Source organism: Theobroma cacao, chromosome 1 (assembly GCF_000208745.1).
Source record: "Theobroma cacao cultivar B97-61/B2 chromosome 1, Criollo_cocoa_genome_V2, whole genome shotgun sequence".
NCBI lineage: Eukaryota > Viridiplantae > Streptophyta > Magnoliopsida > Malvales > Malvaceae > Theobroma > Theobroma cacao.
The window spans coordinates 36,581,020-36,602,638 of NC_030850.1; the positions used below are offsets into that span (position 1 = coordinate 36,581,020).

The window sequence follows — 21,619 nt, forward strand, 5'->3', positions numbered from 1 at the left end:
TCAAAAAAAAAATTGCAACTTGTAGCCAGTCAAAGAACCATAAAGCAACCTTTCATTAAAGAAACTGAAGGAAATTCAGTGGCCAATGATCAAAGAAACTATCCATCTTATAAAATTCATCATGCTTTTGAAATTTAACTGGTCAAACCTGGAAGCCAACTTCATTTCATAATTCGCCAACTTATCAAGGCTTGGGTTCAGGGCAAGGGCATTAACCAACAAATAACAATCACTCTGTGTACCAGAAGGGAGGGAAAAAAAAGGGGAAAACGAGCTCAATTCTAGCTTTTTGATTTCCTTCATCAGCTGCAATGAATTCACCCTGTTGCATGAATTTAGTCTCTTAAACTCTCTTTACACGGAGACAGATTCCATGTTCAGGTTGTATAACTAGCCTAAATGCGGGGGAGTGACAGTATGCTGGTGACAGAGAAAAGCTGAACCTTGATAAAAGTAGAGATAGAGCCACCTTCAGTTCTGCCATGGCAAAGTGTTGTCCTGCGCATATTCGAGCCCCAACACCAAATGGCATGTAAGCCTGTGGAACCTTGCAAGCCTCAACAACTCCATTAGCAAATCTTTCTGGATTAAACTCGTGCGCATGAGGACCCCACAGATCCACGGATTGTTGTAAAGCTGGGATAGGAATTTGGATGTTCATGTCTTTTGGGATTATGATGCCTTTGAAATCAATGTCTTCTAGCGCTTGTCTTATCACAAAAGTTGCGGGTGGGTATAGGCGTAATGTCTCTTGAATTACCATTGTGAGCTGTCAATATAAACATTACAAGAACAAAAAAATTCAGAATCAGAATACAGATCCTTCTCTATGCATGGAACTTGATGATTCATGTAAAGCTTGTTCATATGTTAACATACCATCTTCATGTTTCTGAGCGCATCAGCATCTGGAAGGCCATCTTTGCAAGTTTCAAGCACCTCAGCACGAACGCAAGCCTGCCAATCTGGATTTGTCGCTAACAACATCAAGGTCCAAGAAGCTGTAGTAGCAGTGGTTTCATAACCAGCAAAGTACATATTCTTGCAATTATCAACTATGAACCTCTCCTTAGATAATCCCTTATAATCATCACAACTATTAGCACCCTCGAGTATCATTTGTAAAAGATCCTTCTCATGGATACCCTCCTCGATGCGTTGTTTTACCACCTTCAATATCATAGAGTCAATCTCTTTCTCTAATTTCCATATCTCTCTGTTGTGTTTGCTTGGCAAGTACCTTCAACATTTTGTGACAGCAAAGTTCACACACGTATATTAAATTGATATTTCATGAATGTTTTAGGTGAGAATTCATACCTCATGCCAGTAATCCCAATGTTGGCCTTGGACATTGCCATTTGGAGTGCCTTTAGCTTGGAAAATATTTCTTCCCCTTTGGAGTAACTGCTGCCGAAACAAGCTCTTGAGATTATATCAGCAGACAAGCTTCTCAAATCCTCATCAACCACAATTTCTAAAATGCCACCCTCCTGTTCAACTCTACTTTCCCAAGTATTTAGCAATGAAGTCGTAGCATCCACCATTAGGTTCACCATGCCCTTTAAACACATTTTTATATGTAGAAAATGATGTAAGACATGCTTGTAAAATGAAATGTGGACAGAACATAGCTGCTTGGACGGGTGGGGGAGTTACCTTAACCCTGTCAGGAAAGAATTCAGGAGCAATGATTTTTCGTTGGTGGGCCCAAATGGGGCCACTTGACGATAGAATGCCTTGTCCCAGCAGAGGCCCCCGGTCCCTGGTTAGATAGGACGGTTTCCCTAAGCTTAAAGACTTGTGTAGGCCTATTTCCCTCACCATTTCCATATCTGTTGTGCAGAGCAGCTGCAGGTTTCCAGTTGAATACAAGAATACAGACCCTGTACACCAGAAAAGCTAGGTGAAGGCAGCAGAGCTGTAATCTATGACGGAAAACAAACTAAAGAAAAAAAGGGAAATTGAGAGAGGAGGAGGTCGAAAGGGAGGTCTTTTTTTTCTCTTTCATTCATGTCTGAAACAAAGCCTTGCTAGTTGACTGCTAAGCAGAAAGCACTAACAAAGATCAAATAGACAAAAGGTCAACTCTAACATTTGCAAACACAATAACTATCTTGACCGGAAAAGGCTGTAGATGGCTGCAACACTCCATGTTCTTGCTTCCCAAGGGGAAGAACAGGTGGATAATGGGTGGTCGAATCTAAACAAGTAATAACAGAATGATAAGGAGAGCACCTACCATGTTCATTTCTCCACTTGTCCAAGTAAGGAAAGAGAGTGGGAAACCAGTCATGAGCAATTGCAGCTTGGTGATCTTTCTGAGTGGCGCTTGCAGCAGACAGTGCGTCAAGTTGGATCCTTCTCATTTCATGAATATTCCCATACAAAAGGGAAGGGCATGGTCCTTTGATTCCTTGCTTTTCAAGCTTCAATCTCAGCTTTTTTGGCTTCATCAACACACCATTGTAAAGAAAACAAAGCAACCCCACAAATCCACCCAACACAATTGACAAAATCAACTTAACCATCAGATTTAGCTCTCCTTCCATTTTCTTTCACTCCTTGCTCTCTCTCTCTCTCTTCCCTCCCCGTTGCTCTCCTCTTTCCTAGTAACCTACCCAACACAATTAATAAACTATACAACTTGCTCGGTAACGACAAAATCACTGCTAATTTTTATAAAGGACAGCAAAATGAAAGATAAAAGTAACAGCAAAACATTAATCGACCAGATTTTCCAGCATCAATGCCTTCAAGCAGGAAATCTACCAAATAAGGATTTGCTTCTATGAAACCTGCTTTCCAAATCTTCACCATAATTTTTTTATCATCACAAATCTGTATATATAAAAATATGTATAACATTGTAAAGATTTAAGTTTCATAATACACAAATAACTTTTCTTATAATTTTTTGCAAGAAGGTGAACCTGCACTTCAAAATTACTTCCAAAGCTTTGATTGTTATTGGATTTAATCATGGGATAACATTCAGGGGAGACAAGATACATACAAAAAATAAACCCCAATTTTTTTTGGAGGATAATCACCACTGTTAACATTGTTTCTTTTGCCTACACCATGAGCAGAATTAGATTTAATCCAAAATCATATGTTTTGAATCAAAAATATGAACTTGTGAGAAGTAGAATTAGAGTTTATTTATTTTTTGGTTGATATAAGAATTCAATCAAAATAAACTCGAATAAAAGTGAGTCTCTCTTCTCCATTCATGACAATTGAATAAAATAAAATATTATGAATTTTAAATTAATAAGAGATAAAATCGATCTTGATTTATAAATTAGGAAATTGACATGTCTTTTGGATTCACACTAGCACTAACATATTTACATAAATACTTATATATTGTGGGTAAAGTTTGATTTTTTTTATGGGCTTGAGTATGGGCTAAGTGCCCTGTCCATGGAATCCAAATTTTTTTCCAAAAAAGGAAATAAAAATTTTAAAAATATCTCCCAGGACAAAAAAAAAAAAAGAAAATTGGAAAAAAGAAAGGAAAAGAAGGGAAGCACCAAGCCACCACCAAGGACAAGAAAACAAGAGAGACAGAGGGCACCTTGAGGAGCTCGTCTATCTCTTTCTCGTATAGAAACCCTAGTTTTCACCGTCTCTCTTCAAGACCCAAACTTTTTCTTCCTCTCTTTCTCCAAATCCAGTTCCTTCAGTCTCGATCTCCTTTTCATTTTCCACCTAAACGCCGCCGTCTCATCCTCAACCTGCAAAACCCCTGATTTCGCAAATCTAGGGTTTCTGCTTGTTCTCACTCACTCTCTCTGTCTGCCGCTCACAACGCGATGCATCTCCGGAACGCTTGAATTTTTGTCCCTCCGTTAATACTGACAAAGTTCGGAGCTTTTTAAATTTTGGGACGTGATAAAGAGGAAAAGTTATGTATAGCCATAGGGATCGAGGAGGGGGGCCGTCGAAATCGGAGCTAGTGCCTTTGGATCGGAAGCGCATAAATGATGCGCTGGACAAGCATCTAGAGAAGTCGTCTCCGTCCACTTCGAGGGGCTTGAACAGCAAAGACAAAGAAAGATCCTCTGTTCCTTCAACTTCCACTGGAAAATCCCAGCTTGATCATCGCGATTCGCGCTCTGCAGCTCTCTCCAAAGCCAAATGTTCTGATGGTTAGTTACTTACTTGTCAGTCACTTTCTTTCTTTGTTCCTGTTTTGTTCCTCCTTTAGTTTTTGGGATGAATCGCGTGTTTATTTAGGATGCATTGGCTTTTTTCGAGTTAATTTGATTTGGTAGGATCTGGGCTTTGAAGAGTTTTTGGGCAGCTCTGAGCTGATGAATAAGTGTTTAACTGCTAATTACATTATTAAGTAAGATTGTTTGCAGAAATTTGCGCATAATCATTTCGATTTATGAAGTGCATTGTTAAAGCCAAATGCTTGGGATCTTAGCTTACTGAAAACGGGATTGTTGGTAGGTTTTTTATGCCGAAGGGGGCTATAAACATACTTGAATAATGTGTTTCCATAATTGAAAGTTTGGAAATTTGATGCATTGTCTGATATATCTTGAAGCAAATTTTGTATGTTAAACGGCTGTTCATTGAGGGTATTTTTTTCTTGCTTTATTTGATATCATAAATTTCAAGTCTTGTGTCTTTTCCTAGTATGCTAGCGTTGGTTTTTAACCTAGGTGATGTGATATCAATCTTAGTTCCAGAGTTTTAGCTAGTTATAATTCCTTGTTAATTTATTTCCTTCTTGTCATGGCATTTTACATAAGACACAACGGAGACTATTTGTATCATCAATCATGACTAATAAGCAAGTAATTAATATGAGTTGCTTCTCAATTATGTGCTAATACTGTCGCTGATTGCAGAGGAATCTGAAACAGACAGTGAAGAATCAGATGTTAGTGGCTCCGACGGAGATGACACATCTTGGATCTCATGGTTTTGCAATTTGCGAGGCAATGAGTTTTTCTGTGAAGTTGATGATGAATACATCCAAGATGACTTTAATCTTTGTGGGTTGAGCAGTCAAGTTCCATATTATGACTATGCACTTGATTTAATATTGGACGTTGAATCTTCTCATGGTAAGCATTTCATTAGGTGACTTGGATTGCGTATATAAATTTTGGATGATTTAATATTAACTCGAGGAAGTGCTATTAGTTTCCAAATTTAGACCAGTGCTTAGCAGATGTTTTTGCCTCCTTGATCCATAAATTTTTTCTCTGGGGTGTCTGGACTTTTTTTCTTTTTTTGTTCTTCATGAGGATTCTGGCCAGGACAGCATTTAGAAGGATAGGTGAAAGTTTTCTGTGAAATAAGATGTAAGACAGCCAAGTGAACTTTGGTAGTTTGGTTAATTGTGATCCCTCACATAAGAAGACTCTTGACTGACTGTATAACTCACTGGATATTAATTTGACTATATCCTGTCACTAAACTGATTATGTACCTTCCTTTTTCCAGTGATTGTGACATTTTTAGTATCTGTAGGATTTAGAATGCACAACTGTAGTCTTATCTTTCTGCATATCCGCATAGAAATCCTATGCTTGCTTGAGAGAATGCTTGTAATTTTGAAAAGCTTTTTCTTTTTACTTTGATTTTTTGCTATTGCTGCAGAAAGTAAACATTTGGAATGTTATGCTTAGTGGATTGAGGAAATATATTGTTGCAATTGTTTATACCTTGTGTTTCGTAGCATTTCTGACCTTATAGTTTGCAGTCATAATGTTAATATCTACATTTATTGACTTTCCTCACATTTTTAATGTTGCTTTGCATTGCTGCTGTCATGTGTGTCTGTTTGCTTTAAATATCAGTTTTTTTTTTTGTAAATATGGCTCCTATTTTCCTTTCTTGATATTCAACATTCATCAGTGCATGTTGGTTCTTGCTAAAGTAAATGTCTTTTGGGTTTTATAGGTGATATGTTCACTGAAGAACAGAATGAATTGGTTGAATCAGCAGCTGAGATGTTGTATGGTCTTATACATGTCCGTTACATATTAACTAGCAAGGGAATGTCTGCTATGGTAATAATGCTGTCATTTATCCTGTTATCTTTTACTTTCTATTGACTGCGTCATATCTGTTTACAAAGTTCTACCGGCAACTTTATTTCAGTTGGAGAAATACAAAAACTATGACTTTGGGAGATGCCCAAGAGTTTACTGCTGTGGACAACCTTGTCTTCCAGTTGGTCAGTCAGATATTCCTCGTTCAAGTACCGTGAAAATCTACTGTCCGAAATGTGAAGATATATATTATCCTCGATCCAAGTATCAAGGCAGTATCCTTTTTATTTCATCTACAATTTTACTGGTTTTTTTATAACTAAATTACATATAAGTTGGTTTCTCTACTATATTATGCGTGTGGCATTTGACACACATCCTACTAAGATCAAAGAACTTGGTTCTTAGGTAAGATGTCTGAAATTAATCATACTTGTGTTTTTGACTGCACTCCTTGTCCTGGCACATTAAGTTTGGCCCCAACTATGGCATATAAAATTACATATTGTTTGAACAGATAATATAATCATTTCACGTATACATAGAATTCCTTAGATCATATCACACCTCAAGTCAATCATAAATATTTTATCTTAGAGGATTATTATGGTGATTGGAGTTATTTTTGTTAATTTTTATCATGACAATCAAAATTTGCATTATTTGGATGTATGTATTTCAGTACATTCTTTCCTAAATCAGTTTTTGTTTCTTTTACCACATTCTTCCCCCCTATATATGATGTTGGGTTTGGTGGGGTCAAATCTGCACCTACTTTATTGGGAGACACCCTAATCTTTTCCTTTTTTGGTATTTCTTCCTTTGTCTCTGCATTGTCAATATATTCCCGTGTTCCATCTCGAAGATTATGATTTTAGTAGGATTTTCTAGAATCTTAAAACTATAAGGAATTTTTATGATGAACAATAGTGTGAAGTTAGCAGATGCTAGGGTGCCTTCTGCTCATGAATCTCGTATCTTCCTGCTGTCAAAGATGGCGCAAGAAATTAGTTTATGTTTCCAAATGCCCTTTGATGATGACATTGGACATGTAAGAGGTCTTGTATTTTTAGTTTCTTGGGTAGGAGGAATCAAACATTGCTACGCCTTTATAGTTCTTCCATATTTCCTGTTACCAGATCATGTTCATAATACATTGGTTTTACAGCTTAATGTTCTTGACAATAAACAAGATATTGATGGAGCTTATTTTGGAACGACATTCCCACATCTATTTCTGATGTCATATGGTCACCTAAAGCCGCAAAAGCCAACGCAAAACTATACCCCAAGAGTTTTCGGCTTCAAGATGCACAAGCCCTGATGTAATACCGGAGTTAAAAGCTGTACCTTGTGTTTGAGATCATCCTCTTGTTCAGACGATGGCGATTTTCACTTAGCCGAGTGCTTCTTTTGATGCAGCAAAGGACCCTTACCATGCAAGGTTGAAGTAGGGTTCCCAAAGAAGAAAAAAATGAAAGTGTAATGAAAGTGTTACGATTGATATGCCGATGAAAATGTTATAAAATGCAATATGGCCTGTTAGTTGAGCGCCAACAACATACTTCCTAGAATTTATTCATGAATTTAACAGAGAGTTTGTAAGCATATTTCTTAAATCGTGGGTTGAGGATTGTTTGAAGTGCTTCTCTTGTTGTAGTTGATATCCCTTCCTCCTACCCTCCCATCTTTTTCTTCGATCTGTACTCATCCATGGATGCAAAAATCTAGAAATCTGCATTTGTATTCCTCTCCAAACAACATTGAATCATGTTTAACAGGAAGAAAACAGAAAAGGGTAATGAGAAAGTGAGTTCAGGCCTTTGCTTTTGTATCTTAGAAAACGGCTTGGTGATTTACTTGTGTCCATGATTTTCGAAGCAGAACCCAGTATCCTGGAAAGTCTCTCCAACCTAACTTGAAACCCTATCCAGAGTAAGAAAGAGAGAAAGCATCTAACAAGTTCATGCTCATGCTGTTCCCTGCAGCAGATGTCACCATCTTCACCAGATGTGGCAACTGGCTATAAAATCAAAATCAAAGGGGTACTTGGTGGGACACACACAAAAAAAAGTATAACATCAGAATCAATCCGATGATGAGCTCTCAAATTTTGGTTTTGAAGCTAACCATGATTTATCCTCCTTTAACTTACCCCTCTATCTTTCCTTTTTTCTCTTTTGATAAATTAATTTTAAATTACGAAACAAAACAATAGTCAAAGTTACACAAGGGTTTTGCTCGCTCCGCGTGGTATCAGAGGCTAATCAATTCTACAAGTAGCATGGAGAAAAAAAAAGAAAGAAAAGAAAAAGTTAGGGTTTCAAGCTTAAACGAAGAGAAAAAGCTTGCCCCTTAAGTCAAAGTAGCTTAAATCATCTTTTGTCTAAACATGGAGCATTATACTAGATGACATGAGAAACCCAGTGATAAAGACTGCATTTCTGGGTAAAGTATTTATCAAAGCATCATTTGTGGACAAAATCATCTGAACATTTTCATCACATCTCCAAGTGGTCTAAGTTTGGCCTAATTATTTCATCATTATTTCATGTCCTTTTCCTTCTAACTCATTAAGAATCCATCAAGGGTTTTCTCAGATATTTTTTTTTTCTCTTTGATTCTTTAAAGGCTGGGTAAAGGGTTGGTCAAATCATCATCTAGGTTTGGGATGAACTTTTTGATAAGATTAATTATTTGCATTTACAGCTTGGACTATTCTAGCCTTTTTAATTTCTTAAATAACATAAAAAATCATATTTGTTAATTTTTTTTAATTTTTTGATAACGACTTACATGTCATAATCGAAAGAGTCCCGAACAAAATATTCTTATCGATTTTCTTATTTCCCGAAGTTTTGCATCACTATTCAGAAATTAGACCTTTTTTTGGCTGGTTCAAACCATCCAAATATCAATGAGATGAAATAAAATTTCCTTTTCCATTCTTGAAATTTCCTAAGAAAAATTGGCTAATAAGCAAAGAATGGGTCTTCCTCTTTTCTTTTTTGAGTGTTTCCAATTCTTGTTGCCATGCACTCAATATCATTAAATATATAAAAAAAAATTAAAGCCATATTGATTTATTTTTTCAAAAATATAAAATTCCTAGACTCTAGATTAGCAAATACCATTCAAAAGTAAAGGAAAAGAGTATGCCTTAAAAATTTAATAAAAAATTATAAAATAAAAAAAAATGAAAAGGTATATGATAATATACATAAAGGTTTTTTTTTTTTTTGTATTTATGCAATCATTATTATGATGCCGGCAAAAATGGAAAAATCATTGGTCCCTGCAGGCAAATTGGCTCTGCTCGGATTGGGCCCAAATTGATTGAAGTCAAAGACCCTTTTTCTAATTTCCTTTTTTAAAAAATAAATAAAATTGGATTATGTCTATTTATGTAATTAAGTTTATATATTTTTTATTTTATTCTAATAAATTCTTATTTTTTAATTTGTACTTGCTAAAATCATTAGTCTTGATGAAAAATTAAATCGCACGTTGGACTCAAAGTCAACTAATATTTTATGATTGGTATGGTATATAATTAGGGATGAGTAAATGGATGGATTAAGTGGTTTGGTTTATCATACCTAATGATTAAATGGATCAAGTATTTTTAAAAAATTGACCAAAATCGACCAAATATAAAATTAGTTTGATCGGTTTAATTTTGAACCAATAGATCAAAATTTTATTTTATTTTTTTACAAATTATAATATTAAAACTTATAAACTTTATCTATAAATATAAAATATATATACAAATTATGTATAAATTAAATATATATATATATATATAATATTACTTTATTATATATGTGTGAAATTAATGACACAACTTATATGTTATAATGTTTTATATTAATATTTGTATAAATAATAACTTATTATAAATGATATGTTATAAAAACTCGAATGATAATTAATAAAGTTTTTAAGTATAATCATATAAATAAATATTATAAGTTATAGTAATGCTTATGAATAAATGAAATATATATAATATTTATACAATCATATATATCATAATATTTTATATTATGAAATATTATTAAGATGTAATAATTATAACATATTAATCTATAGGATATTTACTATCATATATTATAATATTAACATATAAGTTATATTATTTAAAATATATAACTTGTGATTTCATATTAATACAGATTTATAAATAAATATATATAATTAAAATTAAATTGCTATTATTATAATTTGTATACGTATATATAATAAACTAATATATTTTAAGTACATTATTAGTTAAGTTTACTATTAATTCTTCTTAATATATATAAACGATATTTTATATATTAATATATAAAAAATTAGTTTAATTTTTTAAGTGGATTGGTATGAAAATTTTAAAACAAAAAATCGATCCAAAAACTAATTAAATCAAATATTTTGAACCAATTGATTTAATGGATCAATTAAACCGAATCGTCTTATTCAAATCATAATATAATCACATGATTTATTTCACATTAATTATCACGTGATTACATTAGTAATTAAGTGACCTCTTCAACTTCGAATAGAAACATTAATTACCACGTTTGTTACGCGAATAGCAAATGACATTTGTTAATTGTTTGTTAGAATTAAAGATTTATGTCTATATAAATTAAAAAATAAAAAATTATTTATGTATATAAGGACTTAATTGTATAAATAAACATGATTTAAGGGAATTTTATGTACTTAAACCCAAAAAAAAATTAAGGAGGGGAAATTATGGCGTTAAGGTAATTATACGTGAAAAAATGGCGCTGATTTTTGGAGCTTTGTGAAGCTGCTAAAGGTACCGAAGCGTGTGATGACACGTTTATACCGGATTGACAAGCGTACGCATGTTATTGGCTGTTTCGAACTACAACCTTTTTGGGGAGGAGTCCGTTGTCGTTTCTCCGCAAGTGAAGTGAGGCATTTGCCTAAAGACGGAAGAAGCGATAAAATCAAAGAAGATCGGCGGCCTCCCCTATCCCCAAATTCCCCCTATATTTACTCCAAATTACGAAAATAGATTCTTTACTCTTCTAGATATTCTATTTATAGCAATAATTTGTTTTAATAAGCCTAAGTCAAAGGTTCAAGTAGGGATTAAGGATTCAAATCAAGAACAAGGTTTTTGCTGATCGAGAAATTTGGGTTTCGTAAATTTTTTGTAATTATTTTATGATGTCATAAAAAACGGATCGTTATCATCATTATCTTTTTATAATAATTATAAAAAAACTTTTAATCAAGATAATACATTTCGAACAATTAAGAACTCAAATTTCTATGCATCAAAAATGAATTTGTAGTAATTTTTATGATATTTTTATTCATTGAAAAATTTGGGTTTCATTTTTTTAATTATTTTATAACATCATCTTTTTATGATACCTAAAAAATACTATCAATCACGACCATAGATTCCAAACAATTAAATTTGCCACTTACCATACAATCAATGTCCCAAAATGTCATTAATAATCGTAAATAAAAGATTAGCAAGTTAATCTATTTTAGAAATAACTGAAGAGTTTTTGTTTAAATTTCTACCTGTCAAATATACCAAGAAATATACTTTTCATGCTATTCTAAAATGAAATTCTTAATATTATACAATAATTTAATGATAAAATATGAAGTTTTCAACCTACATAACAATTCTGATTTATTTTTTATATTAAAAAAACAAAAACAGTTATAAAATTTATCAAATATTTTCTATTGTCCCTTACTTTATTTAACATTATATAATAATATGTATTAAACAAACTATTTGCATTAAACAAAATATTTTAAAGGTAATAATATTTTTTAATTAAATAAAATCACTCGTTAAACACAAAGATATCTAATTTTTTGTTTTTCTTCTTTTGATTTAGTCAAGTTGACCAAAACAGTCAACATAGAAAATAACGATAAACTAAAAAAAAAATACTCTTTCTGTCTATTTTTTTTAAATCTAAAAATGATTTTTTTTTATTTTTAAAAATTTTAATATAGAAACTTAATACGAATATTCAAGAAAATAATAAAAAAGATAATTATTTAATAACCATATAAGAATAAATAATTAAAAAAATTCAAAGGCGGTTTATTTAATAACCATATAAGAATAAATAATTAAAAAATTCAAAGGCGGTTTACACCCGATGTAAAAAAAATAGAAAAACTAAAAATAGAATGGCAATTTGTGTAAAAAGAGTGAAATGGAAAGGGCAATGAGAAGAAACAAATAGGGCCGGGTGGTGGCTCATGGCCGGCCTACTGGTTTCAAATTAATCGTTTGATGATTACCATAAATTCCACGCAAGCACCGCCCTTTTTAAACATTTCTTCTTTACCCAGATAATGCTCATAGCTCTCTTTCTCTCTCTCTGTTGAACATTTTAGATTTTCCCCGAAAGAGATTTTAGATTGAAGAAGAGAAAATCACTCCTCTACGCACACAGAAGAAAGAAAGGGAAAAACCCCAGGAAGGGGGAGGTTCATATCTTTTATTTGATTCAGAGCAAAGGGTTAGTTGTGGGGAAATTGTTTGTTTTTGTTCACGTATGTAATGCATCAGAAGAAATCGGAAGTTCAGATCGGAAAAGAAAGCAGCGGCGTCTCTTCCGATTTTAATCCCAAACCTTCCACTGTTCATCATCATCATCATCACCTGCCATATCACCAGCAACAACATTTCCATTATCATCATCGTTTGCAACAGCAATCCGACACAACAGCGGCGGCCGGGACGGCGGCGACGACGGCAATAACAGCGGCGACGAAGACGTCGCCGATTGCTGTTTTCCCTCAAATAATTAACCAGAACCCTCCGGAAAATGACACGATTGCCCCACCTCCTTCGTCGTCGTCTTCCTCTTCTCCGACCCCTTACAAGAGACCCCTTTTGACCCAAACGCGTTCTCTCACGAAATCCCCAACTTTGTACCGTTTTACGGCGCCCCCACATTTCAATTCCAACAATACCCCTTCATTTTTCTCCTTTCCGGTTGCTGCTAAAGCCTCCGTCTATCGAATTCTCCGTCGTTTCAAGCACCTTCGTCGTTTACGGGTTCACCTACGCTTAATCCTCCTTTTATCTCTCCCTTTCTTTTACTTCTTAGTCTCACATCCAAGCCACTCCTTTTTCCTTGACTTCCTCTCCGCTTTTGCTTTCTCCGCTGCCCTTCTTTTTTCCCTTAACCTCGCCCTCCCTCGCCTCCCTTCTATTCGCTTGTTCTTAGCCCGTTCTTTTCCGATTAAGCTCAAGTCATCATCTTCTTTATCAAGGTCGCATTTACCAGTGTTTTGGTCAATTGGGTCTCGGCCAAAATCCGAGAAGAGAGCGAATTCAGGGTGTTGGGTTCAAGTTTATAGCAACGGAGACGTTTATGAAGGGGAATTTCATAAGGGGAAGTGTGCAGGTAGCGGCGTTTATTACTATTATTTGAGTGGACGGTACGAGGGGGATTGGGTGGATGGGAAGTATGACGGCTATGGGGTGGAAACGTGGGCAAGAGGAAGCCGGTATCGCGGGCAGTATAGGCAGGGTCTTAGGCATGGATTTGGGGTTTATAGGTTCTATACAGGGGATGTTTATGCAGGAGAGTGGTCTAATGGGCAGAGTCATGGGTGTGGAGTTCATACCTGTGAGGATGGAAGTCGGTATGTTGGGGAATTCAAATGGGGAGTCAAGCATGGACTTGGACATTACCATTTCAGGTAATGTAAAGATTGGTTTTCTTGATTTGTTTTTGTTATATCTTTTTTTGGTGTTTGCTATGAATAATTATTGACTTTCTGATCGTTGCTATGAGTTTTTTCTTTTCTTCTCGTTGCTGCTTAATTGTCAGTTCATTATACGGTTGTTGATTTTGAGATGTCTTTCTTATTTTGCCGAGGTTCTTGGTGTTGGAATATGTTTACTTGGATACTCGTTCTTTGTTGTTGTAAGGTTTAGATGAATTTATTTGTGCACAATGTCTTTATGTACTATTATTTGTTGAGAAGTAGCATAAGGGTGGTAGGGGATTGGAAATTTATTTTTCTCAGTGATTGTTCGGTGTTTAAAAATAAATGAAATTATGGTTGTCACTTATAACAACTCAGAACCCATAGCTGATGGTTTTGTTGCATTGTCAGCACCCTATATTGTAGGATCTGATTGAGAACCTTGATAATTTCTTCCCTGGTTTTTTACATGGTTAGCTTGAATGGTAGAAAAGTTTCATTTAAATGAAGCTCAAACCAATTTAGGAGGAAGTTTAGTTTTATGTTTAAATGAAGCTTTTCACCATGGGAGTTGCCTTTTCATTGAAAAACTTACTAGCTATCCACTTTGTGAGCATAGTTTTATTTGACAACTCATTCTGGATTTAATCTTTTGATTTTATATAGGAATGGAGACACATATGCAGGGGAATATTTTGCGGACAAGATGCATGGATTTGGTGTCTATTGCTTTGCAAATGGCCATCGGTATGAGGGTGCTTGGCATGAGGGTAGAAGACAAGGGCTTGGAATGTATACGTTTAGAAATGGGGAAACGCAATCTGGTCATTGGCAAAATGGAATTCTTGATGTCCCAAGCACACAGAACGCTACATATCCTGTATCTCCTGTAGCTGTTTATCATTCTAAAGTACTTAATGCGGTGCAGGTACTTAACTTTTCTACTTTTATCTTTTACTATGCTCCTCTTTAAATATCAGTGAAGTGGTATTTGGTGCTGTAGGTGGTAATAAATTTTTCTACTTTACCTATCTTTAATTGGATGGTCCCTTGTTACGATCTCCTCAGCCATTCACTTTGGCATGACAAGAAAAGTAATTGCATGGCCTGGTTGCTGACCCTTGAGTGATTTGTATATAAAATACGATTCACTGATGTGAAATGTAGGGTGTAAACCTACAGTTATATATAGATGGACCTTTTTAGCCATTCAAAAGTAATGAGAGAAGGAGCCCAAGTTTCAAACCCCGGCATACAAAATGTATAGAAGAAAGGCCTAATAATCTTAAGACTTGACAGTCACAAAATTTTCCATGGCTTGTTTGGTAGTTTAGAATTTTGCTTGCAATTCAACAAAGTTGGCCATCCTTAACAGTCTTTACCGTTGTTTTGTCACATCACAAAGGATATAACAGTGTGAAACCTGATCATGTTTGACTGGTTCTGTGCTATGAGCAGGAGGCTCGACGGGCAGCGGAGAAAGCTTATGATGTAGCCAAGGTAGATGAGAGAGTGAACAAGGCAGTTGCTGCAGCTAATAGAGCAGCCAATGCAGCTAGAGTAATAGCAGTTAAAGCAGTTCAAAAGCAAATGCATCATAATAACAACGACAACAATCCCATTTCCATTGTGTGAGACTTCTGACAAACGGCTCATTTACCTTTGAAAATACATGAGATAGCAGCAAGAGGATGATGGCTTATGTGACTTTTCTTTTCAAATAGCTTTGTGTTTTATACTGTCATCTTCTCACAGTCCTCGTTCTTTCATCAAGAGGCTGTAATTCAACATGCCTATGCATTGCATGCCTGGCATGGAGGAAGATGGCTGAAGGGTATTCAATCTTTTTTAACATCAAAATCACGTATACATGCTGGGAAGAAATTCCTAGAATAGAGGGGGTGGAGAAAAGAGATAGATTTGGTGATGGTGGTGGCGCCATTTTTCTAGTTAACTTTAGCTTTCCCGTCTTGGTACAGTTTTGTAAAGATGAGTTAGAGGTAATATAAGTGCTGGTGGGCAGGTGAAACCCCCCATCCAGCCAATGTTGTATGTGAACTTAATTGGTTTCTAAGATGAAAAGAAAATCATGCATGTCTAAGTTGTTTCCTCATTCTATCAAAAGAAAAAGCTTCCTCATAAGCTTTGCAAACAGGTAATGGTCATGCAAGCCTTTGCTTCATTTAGTTTTCCTGTAAATTTGTAGCAGTGTATGATTTTGCACCCCAGGTATCATTGAATCCCATCACAACAAGGAGAACTTAACCAAGAAAACTCAAGTTTAGGAAAAAGTAGATATTGGTGGTAACATGTTGACCAACGAGTTAAAACTTAAAACGGTACACTTCTTTGTTTTATGCAGGACTCTATGGCTTGAAATTTTGCAGGTTCATGAGCATAATTGTTCTTTTAATTCACGAATCAAAAGTAAAGGAATACAATTCCAAACTAGTATTTTGGAAGCATTAGAGATCAAGATAAGACCAAAATCTCCTTTTAACTCTGAGGTGCAAGTTGCCACACACGCAGAAGGCCAGAAGAAAGAACCGCTGGAAGGGCTGCCTCTAGACAGCAGTCCCTACCTTAAAAGTACAAAGATATGGAGGACACAGGCTCAAGGAATCAAGGACAGAAGAAAACCTCGGTGATGCTACCCAACAGTAGAGGCATATCCGATGGAAAAGCAAATGACATGAAAGGATGCTTTTAATCAGAATAATATCCATTTTATGAGAAATTTATGATGTTTCATGAGCTATTATTGAACAATTTTTTGGTGATTGAATCATAAGACAGTTCTCACTTCATCAACAATCATGACCCAGGAATGGGTCCATGCAATCAGGAATACAGCCATTAACAAGAAATAATAGAGTAAACACCAAAACTGCTTCAATTGATTCAAGATTTCAAAATATCCCCAAAGGAAAATCCAATTGAAAACACTTGCATGAGGCACTACAGTCAGTTCCATGTATCAACTAGAAAAGAAAAAACACAACAGAATTTATCAATCAAATTAACTCTCAGTCTGCTCCCTCAGCCTCCGAATGGTGCTTCTGACGGTCACAGCACTTGCAGTGCTGCCATAAACAAACAAGATAGTAATTAGAAATACAGCAAAAGCTAAGATGAACATACGAAATTGCAAGAGATGGCTAACAAGATCTTACTTCAAAGTGTAAGCACCCCCAGCTTTCACTTTGCCACAGTCTTTGCATCCCCAAATTCCCACAGCTTTCCTCTTCACTGCATACTGCAATCATTAATAACATGTTAAGCTCAAATAAGAAGCTATCAAGCATATCAAATCATCTTGACTCAAACAAATAGGAAACTTACCTTTCCACAGAACTCACAGAAGTACTTGCTGTGCTGACTGACCTCCATCTTCTTAATCTGCTTACGCAGACTGGCCCCATATCGGGTACCTGAAATTTACCAGCTGTTAGCAACATCTCTAAATACACTGATGCACAGGCCAAAAACATTAAAAAATATTCCAAAGTACTTCAAAGAGTCAAGACGGGACACAAAGCCCCAAATCCCCATGATTATTATAAACACATGCATCCAACCATCGAGTTTTCAGCCATAACAGTCCGTAAACAGAATCAACCCATACAAACAACATGCAAACAAGATATTAAACTGCTATTAACAATAAAAGATTCCTCATTTTCAGAAACATGATGGCATTTCAATAATAGAGCACAATAGTTCACATTATGGTTTATATCTCATGAAACATGTCAAATTCAAAACGACCCAACTTCATAAAATCTAGACCGAGCACGTACCATATTTCCCAACAATACCAGCCTTCTTGGTTCTCTTTGTCTGCATAAAATTAAAGCAGTGCAAGAGCTAACATAAGCTACCAACTTAAAACAGAACTACAAACTTTAACATATGAAAAGAACAAAAAAGACTTAACTTTGATCACAACAAAACAAAATAAACAATCATACCAATTAACAATGGACTTAAATTTCAGCGAAATTAAAAGTGTATCTTCAAAATTAAGAGACTTTTTCACTTTCCATTATTGTTCAAAGCAATTTCAGATGAAAAAGCGGATAAAAAAAAATCAGTTGCCAAGAGTTGGAAACATGAAAGGAAACTATCAACAACGGTGATTTAAATGACACTGAAAATGCAACATTTTGGTAAAATCTTAGGAGAAATGGCGAAGGAATTCAAGCGAAAGAGAAGCCTTACCATTTTGCGATGCGAGAGGAACGGAGCAGAAACCCTAGAAATCCACAATCGCTAGGCTGCGCAGCTAATTTAACAGAGGAATCAACCGCTTGTTTGTTTATATACGGGTGACAATGATTTGCCCTAAAACCCGACCCAACTCCCAACTTCAATGCAAGCCCATTAAGACTTTTTAACCGACCTGGGCCACAGAACCCGGCCCAAAGTATGGATAAATAAAATTTAAATTTTCTATTCTTTTTCATTTTTCCTTTTTTTTTTATAACAATAAATAAGAATGGTGTACGTAAAATCAAGATTTACTTATTCATACTCTATTGAAACTCAATTAAAAATCAACATTTAAACTTAATTCAAAATAAAAAATAATTTTCAAAATTAATTTTTATGTATATTATTAATAAAATAAAATTAATAAATCAAAATTTAAAATCATATTCAAAACCATTCATGAATTTTAGTATGTGTTATATTAATTATAAATAATTTATAAAATATATATAACTACAATTTAATATTACAAATTATTATTTATGATTGATACTCAATGATTATTACTGAACTATGACTTACTGACGCGTGATTCGTGATGGATTATAAGATAATATTTTGGCTTCCAATGATAAAAGCGATTCTATTTTATATTCTTTAATCTCTCCCTATTCCAACATCCAACGAATAATCGCAGGGAACAAAGCAAAACTCCAGCTTGTCTGAATTTTTTTTTTTGTTCTTCTGTTTCTTCTTGTGGTCGTCTTCCTCCTTTGCTCTTCCCCCGCATCGAAGGATATAAAAAGAAGCTCCAAGGCCAAACCTTGTGATTGTTTCCAGAAGAATTGACCTTTACAGTCTCCAGAATGTACCCGCAAGGCATGCAGTACCATTACCCGCCGCCGATGCTGATCAACTGTTCCAACTGCCGGACCCCTTTACAGCTCCCGCAGGGTGCCCGATCCATCCGTTGCGCCATCTGTCAAGCCGTTACAAACATCGCAGACCCTCGCTCCGTTCCTCCCCCTCCGTCTCAATCGCCGGCTCCTTCCACGCATGGCCCTCCTCCGCCTTCTTCTCCGTCCCCTTACAACCACGCGCCCCCGGGACCACCTGCCCACGCGTACGGGAGGAAAAGGGCGGTGATTTGCGGGATTTCGTATAGATACTCGAGGCACGAGCTCAAAGGTTGCATTAATGACGCCAAGTGCATGCGTTACCTTCTCATCAACAAGTTTAAGTTTCCCGAAGATTCCATTCTCATGCTCACTGGTAAGATTCTCCTTTTCTCCTGTTAATTTCATATCTTTTTCCTTTTTATATGATTCTGTGGATAAATATGTTGAATTTGACCTGATTCTGTTGAGAGTGATTTAATTGGGTAACAAATTTTTAAGGTATAAAGGTTGAGTTTTGATGAATCAGATCAGCCATAAAGGTGATAGTTACCTTAGAGAATCTTACATCTCTGATTGATGCATTTATGCTATGGTGTTTGATGACGTTTACTTAGTTAAGTATGTAAATGAAGATTTTGAGAGTTAAGTAGGGTGTTAATTATTTTTAAATGCAGAAGAGGAAACTGATCCAAACAGGCTTCCAACGAAGCAGAATCTGAGGATGGCATTTTATTGGTTAGTACAAGGTTGTCAACCTGGTGATTCTCTGTTGTTTCACTACTCGGGCCATGGTTCGCGGCAGAGGAATTACAATGGTGATGAAGTTGATGGGTATGATGAGACTCTATGTCCTTTGGATTTTGAAACACAAGGGATGATTGTCGATGATGAGATCAATGCAACTATTGTTAGACCTCTGCCTCATGGGGTTAAGCTACATGCAATGATTGATGCTTGCCATAGTGGAACTGTGTTGGATTTACCATTCCTTTGTAGAATGAACAGGTTAGTTGCTATTTAACATGCTTATACATCATTAATTCATGATTGGGATTCCCAAGTAATTTTGTCAGAATTGGAATCTCTATTCTTTAAAGGACAAATTTATTTTACACGTCTGATGAAGGGAGGAAAAAGAACTGGAAAGGACCTACTTATGGTCCATCTGAAGTGGCTCTTAGGAGGGGTGATCCAGAAACTTTTCCTACCCTTTGGCATTTTTTATCATCAACTATGCTGTTTTATATCCTCTGGAAGTTGATGCCTATCTTGGACACAGGTCTGGACAGTATATATGGGAGGACCATCGTCCAGCATCAGGTTTATGGAAGGGAACAAGTGGTGGAGAAGTAATTTCCTTTAGTGGTTGTGATGATCATCAAACCTCTGCTGATACATCTGTAAGTTTCAGAAAAGCTGATTAGATCTCTTGAAATTTTAGTCCTGAGGGCATTTTAGATCTCAAAAAACTGAAAAATATTTTAATGCTTTGGGGAGCAGGCTTTATCGAAGATTACATCCACTGGTGCTATGACATTCTGCTTCATCCAAGCCATTGAGCGTGGGCATGGGGCTACGTATGGGAGCATACTCACTGCAATGCGCAATGCAATTCGAAGTGTGGGGGGCGGTGACGTTGGTGGTGGTGCTGTTACGTCCCTCATCACCATGCTTTTGACAGGAGGTAGTGTTGGTATCGGTGGTGGGCTGAGACAGGTAGGGTTTGCATGACCAATTTATTCAAATCTCTCTGTTTCCATACTTATCAAGTTAATTTTCCTTTGGTTGATTATATACAAGTCAAAACATACCACACACAAATACGTACACACTTGTGCATGTTTAGCAAGGTTTATATGTATGTAAAAATGATTGTGCCAATTATTTGAGTAACCTTTGAGATTGGAGCAAACTTTGTTGGTAAAACAACTGAAAGTGTGATCAGGAGTCTTAATTTGTTGTTTGTTTTAGAATCTGGAACTATACAGTGAAACATCAATGCGAACATCATTTTGGCTTCCTAGGATAAATCAGGAGAAGCTGCCAACACCGAACCTTCTAATTTGCAAAAAATTTGAAGATAATATGTGATTGAGGAGTTTCTGACCTTTTCTTTTGTGTTTTTATTGTTTCACAGGAGCCCCAATTAACAGCCTGCGAGCCATTTGATGTGTATGCAAAACCTTTCTCCTTTTGAGTCTCTCTTTTTGTATAATTTTTGATTCATGCTGTTTGTAGATTGATTTTATTTATATATGTAGACAAGGAGATGGATTTCAAGTTTTGTTCCAAAATAAATTGGTTGGGCAAGAATTTTATCGGATCCCTGCAAGTTACAAGCAGGCATTTATCATTACTATTGATACATGTTTCTTTATTTAGTACAATTTTGTTATATTATTGCCCCAATACTGGAAATTCCATTTAAAGAGTGAATCAGAGATTGCTTTAAATATAAATTGGTGAAGCCATGCTTAATTTCTCAACTTGGAAGCCTCAGATCAAACTTTGAAGCCTTATGCACCAATGGCATTCAAGATAATGTCCTCAGTTTCAGTTCTTTGAACAACATTTCAAAGTTTTAAAACTTGTAAAATAATCATGAAGTTTTTGGGATAAAAGGGTGAAAGAAAAAAATAACAGACCCTTCCTTTGTTGCTTCCCAAAAGAAACCGGGCACAGCGGTTTCTTTGATTGATGCAGTGACACAGGCAAAAGATTGTGATTTTGCAAGTTCCTGGCCATGGCTCAGGTACCTTA

The 21,619-nt window shown here is 35.5% G+C and overlaps 5 protein-coding genes across 6 annotated transcripts; 3 read left to right on the forward strand and 2 right to left on the reverse strand.

The window, feature by feature from the left end:
- LOC18614534 (cytochrome P450 714C2) lies at positions 35-2,584 on the reverse strand. Its single transcript, XM_018114250.1, has 5 exons — positions 2,243-2,584; positions 1,660-1,886; positions 1,321-1,562; positions 880-1,240; positions 35-769 (listed from the first exon to the last, which is right to left on the reverse strand). Exons 1-5 carry the CDS (start codon positions 2,550-2,552, stop codon positions 344-346), a joined length of 1,566 nt encoding a protein of 521 aa, XP_017969739.1. The 5' UTR covers positions 2,553-2,584; the 3' UTR covers positions 35-343.
- LOC18614535 (putative casein kinase II subunit beta-4) lies at positions 3,509-7,679 on the forward strand. Its single transcript, XM_007052330.2, has 5 exons — positions 3,509-4,157; positions 4,869-5,087; positions 5,929-6,038; positions 6,130-6,295; positions 7,214-7,679. The coding sequence occupies exons 1-5, from the start codon at positions 3,917-3,919 to the stop codon at positions 7,342-7,344; spliced, it is 867 nt and encodes a 288-aa protein (XP_007052392.1). The 5' UTR covers positions 3,509-3,916; the 3' UTR covers positions 7,345-7,679.
- LOC18614536 lies at positions 12,352-15,861 on the forward strand. Its single transcript, XM_007052334.2, has 3 exons — positions 12,352-13,739; positions 14,415-14,676; positions 15,207-15,861. The coding sequence occupies exons 1-3, from the start codon at positions 12,589-12,591 to the stop codon at positions 15,381-15,383; spliced, it is 1,590 nt and encodes a 529-aa protein (XP_007052396.2). The 5' UTR covers positions 12,352-12,588; the 3' UTR covers positions 15,384-15,861.
- Positions 16,619-18,063, reverse strand: LOC18614537 (60S ribosomal protein L37a). 2 transcript variants are annotated; one of them, XM_007052335.2, is made up of 5 exons: positions 17,970-18,063; positions 17,549-17,588; positions 17,091-17,179; positions 16,922-17,004; positions 16,619-16,831 (listed from the first exon to the last, which is right to left on the reverse strand). In XM_007052335.2, the coding sequence occupies exons 1-5, from the start codon at positions 17,970-17,972 to the stop codon at positions 16,768-16,770; spliced, it is 279 nt and encodes a 92-aa protein (XP_007052397.1). In that variant the 5' UTR covers positions 17,973-18,063; the 3' UTR covers positions 16,619-16,767. The 2 variants fall into 2 exon arrangements, with proteins under 2 accessions (XP_007052397.1, XP_017985493.1); XM_018130004.1 differs by lacking the exon at positions 17,970-18,063 and having other exon boundaries at positions 17,549-17,594.
- LOC18614538 (metacaspase-1) lies at positions 18,595-21,246 on the forward strand. The gene is made up of 5 exons (XM_007052336.2): positions 18,595-19,232; positions 19,534-19,864; positions 20,139-20,259; positions 20,360-20,575; positions 20,997-21,246. The coding sequence occupies exons 1-5, from the start codon at positions 18,827-18,829 to the stop codon at positions 21,054-21,056; spliced, it is 1,134 nt and encodes a 377-aa protein (XP_007052398.1). The 5' UTR covers positions 18,595-18,826; the 3' UTR covers positions 21,057-21,246.